Below are 10210 nucleotides of genomic sequence, written 5' to 3'. Positions count from 1 at the left end.
GTGTCCTGAGCTCTAGGGAATCGGCTGGCGCCTGCAAACATGCTGAGTGCCGGTGCTCTATGCCCTACAGAGCAGCGCCGGACCTCCGAATAATATGACCGCCGGCCTTCAGCATCAGTACACGCTGGATTCCGGCAGTCAGTGGGAGCCTCTGCCCTTCTCACTGGGACTGCTACTACCCAGCTGAAAACTGTGAGTACGGTGCTGCTCCAGCACCGCTATTGAAAACAAATAAAATAAATTAAACTGTCAGCTAAAAAAAAGCCCATCTTGGCCAGAAGAGTACAACATAGGTCCTACTCCTCTGGCACTCAAAACACACTGAGGTGTGCACGGGGTTGCAGAGGGGATATGGCCTGTCGGCAGAAGTTAACTATGTGAGTACCTACTCCATGTTCCCTCATACAACTCCATGGTAGCAGTGTCCCCCAGATAGATGAAGGAGAAATAGCATCTCATTTGCTGGTTATAACAGTGTGCTGGGGGATCTGTACACAGCTGCTCAAACAGGCCCCTACTGTACATTGCCTACATTAGAAAACCTCAACCCCCTCACTCATGCTTCTTCAGGTGTAAGGAAGCGTAAGTACCAAAAAGTGGCAGGTCTGGAGTTGTGTGTTCACTTTCTGGCGTATACCTCACATTGAGTCAGGCCCTAAATGGCTATGCCAACCGAGAACTTTGTCACTTTGGATTTAGATATAAACTGTTGCCCTTTTGATACGTGTTGTACGTGTATTTGTGGAGGAGTAGAGAGAGAGAGACCTCTTTTCATTTTGGGACTAGAGTTTTATGCATGTGTGCTTGAACGTGCGCATGGAAATTCTGTCCCAAACATTGCAGATTTGTGTACCTATGTGGAGCCACATTAGTATTTGAATGTCCGACATACAAAATACGTTTGCTAACATCTGTTGATTGCCACTTTATAGTCCAATGGGAATTTTCACTCCTGCAGAAGTCAAAATAGAAATAACAAATCCAAACAGACAGCTGCAACTTTCCATAATATAAATGGAGTACTACGAGCTGGACAGGTCATCACATATCTTTACACCCACATCAGACAGGATACACTTATGTACACACCATTACTGTGCTCATCTTACGCCAGCACACCCCATGACATACGCAGTACGGAAATATGGATAGTTACACCCCATAAATACATCTTTTATTACAATGGTTACTACACAGAAGTGTAGTATGAATGAAATGCAGTGTGAGAATCAATGTGACAGACTGATCAGGTGATTTACCAAGCTCTGGATGAAGGTAGATGCAAGGCATGCAGGGCAGTGTAGACGCATGTGAGATCTCTGTACAGCGCTGCGGAATTAGTGGTGCTATATAAATAAATGATGATGATGACCCTGTGCGTGCGATGGAGGTGTCCTTATAATATTGGTGGAAACTTCCACCTACTCCTGGCTGTATGACTCTGGAGCCACACGGACAATGGCTTTACTCTACAAGATACATGTCGCCTAAGTAGTGCACATTTATAACCAAGAACTTGGTTGTCTTTACCCGTGTCGGTGTCTTGTTGGACATCCCTCTCCCCATTCAGCTTAGGATCCCATCGGCAAGGCCGCTCATCGGGTTCAATCTTCATCCTAATACCAGAGCTGGATTCAGACTGTCCAAGCTGGAACAGATCATAGCCTGCAATGAACAGACATTGATGCAGTATTAGCACAGACATCACTAGGTGACAGAGAACTAGGGACATTACACAACCTGGAATAAATCTCTACTTGTCCCTCATGTTTCCACATGAAATTACTTCAGTTATGGCTATTTTATAGCTGACGAATATAGATAACATTATTGTGGCTGGATCACGTAGAAATGACTTATTGTAGAATTAATTTCAATTAGTGGCGCAGGCGCCTTTGTATATCATTGCAACGGTGCCGATTTGTGGTATTAGAAATGTATTGATTTCATCCCATCGGGGATAGGACGGATCACCTAGAAACCAAAATGGACGAAGTCGTCACCTCCCCCTGAGACACAGCGGCAGATGTTCACCGCCTCAAACAGGATATGGCTTGCATGCGGGAGGAACAAGAAGATCAGGAAAACAGGGCTTGGCGCAATAACTTGCGCATCAGAGGCATCCCTGAGGAAATTGACCAATCCCTCCTTGGCCAATACCTGAAAAGACTCTTTGCGCATATAACTCCTGCTACATCAGAAGACCAACTTCTCCTGGATAGAGCGCATAGAGCTCTACGCCCTAGGACTCAGGACCTTCTCAGCCTCGGGATGTCATCCTTAGATGTCATTATTACACTACAAAGGAGGCGATCCTGCGGGAATCTCGGAAATCTGACGCAATCTCCTTCGATAATGCTTCCCTGCAAATCTACCAGGACATTGCCCCGATCACCCTCCTCAAGAGGCGTGAGTTAAAAACGGTGACAGCGATTCTCAGAGATAACAACATCTGATACCGCTGGGGATTTCCGTTTCGTATTCTCGTCTGGCACCATAACAAGCTCCACTCGGCTCGGACAATGGCGGACGCTGTCCGTCTTCTTGAGACTTTGGGACTTCCTGCCCCGTCCTCCCTCACTAACCCTTCGACACAGGGCTGAGATCCTGACTCCTTGGTCTCACCCTCCTCATCAAGAAAGCTTCCAACTACTGAGTGGACGACTGTGACAAGAACCGCCAAACCTCCGGCCTCTGTTCCACCGCCCTGATACGTCCTTATTGTGTTTTGCTTAATAGAAGTCATCTTGTTTACTGTCCCTTCTCTCTACACGACGGACCGCTGGTTTTCGGCCCTTCTCATGTAGATAAGAAGGAGTGATGTACCCCTAAAAATAGATTGTTGGTTTTACTTTGTTTCTCACTGATTGTGTTTTTGCTGTGTTATTTTTTTTGTTTTTCTGGGTTTTTGTTTTTTATTTTTCTTTAACTGTTCTAGAATTTGGCCTTCTGCCCTATTCTTTGCTGCCTTATTGGATTGCGAGGCCAAAATAAGTTACTTCTTACCTCTCACGACATTCCCCTTCCACATACCTCTCCTTCTAGCTGACCTGACCCTGGCGTGGGGGTAGTGTGGTCGTCCACCTCTTCCAGTTGGGATCACAGGACCTTTACCCGTATCCCTAACCGCGTCCCCGTAATGGGGTTACTACCCTTGCCTGGCCTTTACGTGCCATTGGCACATTCCCCTATTTTTCCTGGCCGGCATTGTGGCCCAGATGTGCTCCCACACACTGGTCCAGTCCACTTCCCTACCACCCTTTTTTCCTTGTCCCTTCCTTTCCTTTTTTCCTACCCTCAGGCACTTTTTGATTTTATTTGTACTTATTACTGCAATGCTAATGCCATGTATCTGGTTTGTTCTCTCCTAGCTCGTCTGACTCTCGCTGGAGGACCTGAGGCGGTCCATTCTTCTCCTGAGTGATGACTTTTAGGATTTTCTCCCTGAACGTCAAAGGTTTGAACAGCCCACAAAAATGCACGACACTCTACCTCACACTTAAACAACACAAGGCCGATGTAGTCTTTATTCAAGAAACACACTTTACTCGTCACTCCCACCCAGAATTGAAGTCCAGACTATATCCCTTTACTTTCCATGCTTGCGATCCTAGACAGAAAAAACGGGACGTAGCAACTCTTCTTGCTTCTCATGTAACGTTTGAGATGCTGACATCCCACTCTGACCTGGTTGGCCGTTTTTTAATCCTAGTGGGAAAACTTAACAATACCCTGTGTACTTTAGTTAATTTGTATGCCCCGAACCAAAACCAACGCCCATTTTTTGCTTCCTTAGACTCCCTGCTCTCTCAGATCCGCCAGAGAGAAGTGATTATGGCCGGGGACTTTAATGCTGTGGTAGATGACACTGTTGATAGATCTTCTAACACGACTGCCCCCTGCCGGCAGCTCTGAGTCTCGTAAATCTAAAGCCTTGGCATCCCTCCTCTCTCATCATCTTCTCTTTGACTCCTGGAGAATTAGAGAACCCTCGTCCCAAGACTATACGTTCTATTCTTCGGTTCATGGATCTTATTCGCGAATAGACATGATCCTCTTCAGCCGCGATCTATCCCTAAAACTTCAGGCAGCTCGCATCCATCCAATGGTCTGGTCTGACCACTCCCCCATATCTGCTGATCTCGCTGATATAGTTTCCCGCCCCCGCCCTGCTACGTGGCGCCTCAACGACACCATACTGCATGACCCACAACTCACCCTTGATTTGCGGAATCTTTTAGATGAATATTTTCTCCTAAATGGCCTAACAGACATGCCCCCCGCGACCCTCTGGGAAGCCCATAAGGCGGTGATACGGGGTCATTTGATTAGCATGGCTTCACGCCGTAGGAAATTAACAATTCATAAGCGCACCTCATTAGCTATCCAACTTCAGACTCTGGAGCGACAACATAAACTCTCCCCAGATGAAGCTACTTTGAAGAAACTTCTAAAAGTACGTTCTGATTTGAATCTCCTCCTTCTCTCCGAAATGTATTGATTTCAGATGCAATAGGCATATGATGGAGGAAATTTGTTTCCACCCTGTCTGAAGAAAGGATCTTATGCTAATTAGGCGTTTTGATGTGTGCATGGCCAACACATCCATTAGCCTGAAAGCACAGGAGGGGGCATTTAGAATTGCTGTTAGGTTTCCTACCTCTCTAAGACAGGATGCAAGTAATTTAGAAAATCACAGATTGGTGTAAATTTTGTTCAATATAAATGGCACTTACAATCCAAGTTTAGAGACCATATTACATCCTGACGCTAATCTTTGAATGTAAAATCTTAGGGGGGTATTCAATTGTTAGCCAGAACCGTTAAAATGCCGCTCTCCAGCGAGTAAATTACCGTATTAACGGTAATATTTTTCGAGCGTGGGATTTTAGCGGATCTCGCTAACAATTGAATACCCCCCTTAGACTTTTTGGTGCCTGGTCAGAAAAGGTACTGTTTTACCACCTGCAAACATGAGTCAGAAACTGCATGAAAAGAGCACTGTTTGACCACATTTTGTATTATTCCATCTGTAACTTCTGGAAGATGTTAGTACCTCAAACTAGCGTGTAACTGTCCTTATTAGGACTGCTCAAGCTAATAAAACATCATTGTATCAAGTTCCTGCTGTGACGCCTAATTACCTGCTGTAATTCCTGTGACCTACAGATTAGACCAATCTAATCCGTTATCCGGTTGTTCTGAGGTTGGGATCCAGCATCTAATAACAATGCTCTGCCAGCTACCCTGCAGCTCTGGCCAGTGTGGTAGGCCAGTGGGAACCATCCACAGCAACCCGGATCTAAAGGAAGAGGTCAAGGGTACCAGTCCAGGTGCCCAGCAAGAAGGTACACTAGCAGCGAGAGTTACCCAAAGAGAAGCAGTCCTAGGCGCCTGTGAAGGAGCCTAGTGGTAGCAGCAGACCCCACCTACTGCGTTTAAAGGGGCGCAGTTTGGGGTAAAGAAAGGGACACGGACAGGGTGGCAAAGGAGGTTCATCCTGTCTTACTGACCCCTTCACGAGATCGCCTCATCATCATTTATTTATATAGCGCCAACATATTCCGTAGCGCTTTACAATTGGGGACAAACATATTAAACTAATAAACAAACTGGGTAAAACAGACAAATAGGTGAGAAGGCTGCTGGCAAGCTTACAATCTATGGGACCTCATCACACTCCCTCCTCCAAAACGCCTCCCATGTTACTCCTTGTTTGTAATGCCTTACCCCGACTGGCAGACTGTCAATCTTTCATGCTCTCAACATCCATGTCCTTACTATAGCTTATCCTATTCACACCCGATATGACTAGGTACCAGCCCAGGTGCCCAGCAAGGAGGTACACTAGCAGCTAGTTACCCAGATGGAAGCCGTTATAGTCGCCGATGAAGGAGCCTGATGGTGGCAGCAAAGCCCCTCCCTACTGTGGTTATAATTTGGGCTACAGAATGGGGATGGCGGCAATGCAAGCCCAGCCGGTCCCCAGCAACACGGACAGGGTGCTATAAAAAAAATGACATATAAATGTATGTATATTAATTCTATCTTATGTCTTCTCTTCATATTCTAGTTGTGCTAGAAATAGCGTCTGTTTTTTCCAAGTTGAGGTTCCAAGGGGAAGCAAAATTCTTTTTATAGCTTTACTATGTCAAAAATAAGACAGACAACAAGGTCATCTTACAACTGGAGGTGTCAAAAGGTACTTAGAGCTGCAATTAGGACCATCAAGAGTGCTGGCGTTACATCTAGGGCTAGGGAATTTCAGGGTTTACTGAGACCAAGCTTCTAGCATCACACTATTGGTTAGATTTACTAAACTGCGGGTTTGAAAAAGTGGAAATGTTGCCTATAGCAACCAATCAGATTCCAGCTGTCATTTATTTAGTGCACTCTACAAAATGACAGCTAGAATCTGATTGGTTGCTATAGGCAACATCTCCACTTTTTCTAACCCGCACCTTAGTAAATATACCCCTATGTCTTGTAGTTATTGCCTTTCAGCTCTGTACAGGGATGGATATTGCCACTTCGTGGTTATAGCAGCTTCCATTTAAGATCCATGCCGCTAGCTTGAGTATTCGGACATAGTCTGTGTATAACTTGCACGACACTGCAAGGAAATCCAGATAGACATTCAGAAACAAGCACTTTTAAAGATGATATCTAGTAACTTCCATAAGGCAGGCCTACATACCTCCCTGTGGGCTCACACAAGGGCCAACACTGAAACAGCATAAATTTCAACAGGACTGAGCTTGGCCGAGACACCAACATCCAAGAAGTTCCGCTCAAAATTATACAAGCGGCACTGAAGACAAAAGGCATCATCTCCATCTGCCACCCACAAAGCGATACAAGTCTTCCTTCCAGTCTTCTCACCCATCAGGCCCAAAGAAGAAATAAATAAACTTGTCTCCCCTTCGCAAGGCAGCTTTGGATAAATTCCTCTTCTTCTCAACAAAAATCAATGTGCTCACAACAGAAGCAGGTAAAATCAATAAAGCAGAATGGGAAGTTGTGACAGGATGGACGCCTATGCCACCGTCTGTTGTGTTGCTGGGGAGCGTCTGGGCTTCTGTTGCCACCATCCCCTTTTTGACTCCCAAATGCGCCCCCTAACCACAGTGGGAGGCGTTTAAGCGGTTGCCACCACTGGACTCCTTAGTGGAATCCAAAACTGCATCTCTCTGGGTAACTCACTACTAGTGTACCCCCTAGCTGGGCACCTGGGCTGGTACCCCTCACCTCTTCCTTCAGATCAGGGTTGCTGTGGATGGTTCCCCCTGGCCTATCACACTGGCCAGAGCTGCAGGTAGCGGGCAAAGCAGTGGTACACTGGATGCTGGGTCCAAACCTCAGAACAGCCAGATAATGGATTAGATTTGGGTCTAATCTGTGGTCACAGGAATTAAAGCAAGGAAGAAGTTGTCAAGCAGGATCTTGAAGCAAATGTTTATTAGCTCTAATAAAGGACAGTGTATATACACTACTGTAAGGGACTAATGATGGTATAATACATTACATGGGCACTCAGCTCTCCATTTTATACAGATACTGACACACGTCAGCAGGGGGCAACACCGACTCCTGATCCTAGATGGCTCCGCCACATCTGAAATATTCCATCAGATCTCAGGATGTAAATTCTTCTACACTTGGACTTAACACAATTTTATACTTTTAACAAAATTCCCATAAATCTGTTATATCCTAAATATCTTGTATCCTGAGTCTACATTGTTCAGAGATTTTGTTTAACTTTAACCAGCCAGGATAACAGGTAACGACTCCCTGTTGTGTATTCAAGTGTTGGTCACTCACAGATGACAAAGATCTAATTAACCTAGAAAGGTTAAAAGACAACAAAACAAATTTCCTCAACTGGTCTCAGAATAAATACATTTCCTATACCAAAATACACACAATATAAAAAAAATCTGTATTTTTCTAATACACAGTAGGAAAAATCAGCACATTTGCAATGATATAAATTAGCACGCTGCGCTAATAATATTATATTTATACAATTAGTTATTTATAAGTGATCCAGCCACAAAGTGATTCACAATAATTGTGGTACTACTGCCTAAAGCTAGTTTAGTATGGAGCTACAACTATATCTATGGTATACAAGAAGGTGGAGTGAAATGTATCTGAAGTTTGGCTAAGGCTGGGGGATCCCACACTGATCCAGACACTGATTTTATACCAAGCTCATTTTTCTATTGCATTTTATAAAGGTAACCCCGATTACCTGATACACCGGTTCATAAGTGGGATGGAAAACCAGCTACTGTAATACTTGGGGGAACAGACTGCTTTCACTAAGTATTTCCAACATCACGCAATCTTGCATGTGCAGAATATATATTCCTCTTGGATCCCGTCAGGACTGGTCATGTGTAAGGAGCATGTTCTCACCTCCCTGGCATGATACCGGTACTATGTGAAGAGTTGGTTGACTAGCGAAGAGGGAGACACTGTACATCACATGCGCTGATATCCTGTATATAATAACTCTATAAAGAAATCAGTTACAGGATGGACCGCCTATGTCACCCTGTCTGCTGTGTTGCTGGGGACCGGTTGGGCTCATCTTGCCACCTTCCCCTTTCTGTATCCCAAAAGCGGCCTCAAACCACAGCAGGAGGGACTTTTGCTGCTGCCACCACTAGGCTACTTAGCGGCGCTTAGAACCGCGTCCTTCTGGGTAACTCTCGCTGCTAGTGTACCCCCTGCTGGTACATCTGGGCTGGTACACCTGACCTCTTCCTTCAGATCAGGGTTATTATTATTAATTTTTATTTATAGGGCGCCACAAGGTGTCCGTAGCGCCGTACAGGGACAAACGAATAACAATACAAGGTGAGACAGCACAGTACAGTAAACATAAGCACAGTAACTCAGTAAGCTCAATGCACAGCTAGAGAGGGCGGGAGGAAGGAGGACCCGCAAACGGCGGGGCCCAAGAAGGAGGGCACGGAAGACAGGGAGCCCCCCAGAGAGGGGAGGAGGGAGCGAGAGGGGACGGGGGGTGGAGGGCCCTCGAGGAGGAAGGCTAAGTAGCTGGAGAGCAGAGTTAGAAGTGGTGGAAACAGGAGGACAGATGGCCCTGCACAGAGGAGCGTACAATCTAAGGGAAGGGGTGGACAGACAGAGAAACGCAGGGGAGAGAGGGAGAGTAGGGAGACGGAGGCAGGGAAGGGGAAAGAAGGGGGAGAGGCAGAAGATAAGGTAGGAAGTTAAGTGGGAGACTGGAAGACTTTAAGAAAAAGGTGGGTTTTTAAAGCCTGTTTGAAACTGGACAGATTAGGGGAAGTTCTGATGGAGGGAGGGAGCTTGTTCCAGTGGAGGGTTGATGTGGATGGTTTTCCCCTGGCCTATCACACTGGCCAGAGCTGCAGGTAGCGGGCAGAGCGTTGGTACTGGATGCTGGGTCCAAACCTCAGAACAGCTGGATAACGGATTAGATTGGTCTAATCTGTAGGTCACAGGGATTACAGCAGGTAAGTAGGCGTCAAAGCAAGATCTTGAAGCAGTGATTTTATTAGCTCAGGAAGTCCTAATAAGGACAGTTACACTAGTGTGAAATACTAGTGCTATCCAGAAGGTACAGATGGCATAACATTACGTTACATGGTCAATCCGTGCGCTTTTTATAAAGATCATCATCATTTATTTATTTATATAGCACTAACATATTCCGTAGCGCTTTACAATTGGGGACAAACACAGTAAACTAATAAACAAACTGGGTAAAACAGACAAAGAGGTGAGAAGGCTGCTCGCAAGCTTACAATCTATGGGACAATGAGAATTTGATACCTGAGGTTAAGTCTACATTTTGCATTACTGCAAAGACTGCAAAGTTAAAAGTGACTCATAAGCTAAATGATCCTGTCACACAACAATGTTGGTCAGGGGGTAGTTGTCTTGTGTGAAATTGTGTAACGGGTGGTAACAGGGTAATGTAGTGAGGTTAAGAGGGTGGTTGAGGAATATTATAAGCTTGTCTGAAGAGGTGGGTTTTCAGAGAACGCTTGAAAGTTTGTAGACCAGAGGAGAGTCTTATTGTGCGAGGGAGAGAGTTCCATAGAGTGGGTGCAGCCCGAAAAAAGTCCTGTAACCGGGAATGGGAGGATGTAATGAGGGTGGATGAGAGACGCAGATCTTTTGCAGAACGAAGTTGCCGAGTTGGGAGATATTT

General features: G+C 45.5%; 1 protein-coding gene across 1 annotated transcript in view; it reads right to left on the bottom strand.

The window, feature by feature from the left end:
* The window catches only part of LOC142143286 (uncharacterized), a 49300-nt gene that overhangs the window by 19553 nt on the left and 19537 nt on the right, over positions 1-10210 (bottom strand). The window contains exon 4 of the mRNA XM_075201000.1: positions 1531-1665. Coding sequence (XP_075057101.1) covers positions 1531-1665 — 135 coding nt within the window. The remainder of the gene's footprint in view (positions 1-1530; positions 1666-10210) is intronic.

Source organism: Mixophyes fleayi, chromosome 3 (genome assembly GCF_038048845.1).
Source record: "Mixophyes fleayi isolate aMixFle1 chromosome 3, aMixFle1.hap1, whole genome shotgun sequence".
Classification (NCBI taxonomy): domain Eukaryota; kingdom Metazoa; phylum Chordata; class Amphibia; order Anura; family Limnodynastidae; genus Mixophyes; species Mixophyes fleayi.
The sequence above is the reverse complement of the archived record's forward strand: the minus strand, read 5'-3'. Positions and strand labels throughout refer to the sequence as shown.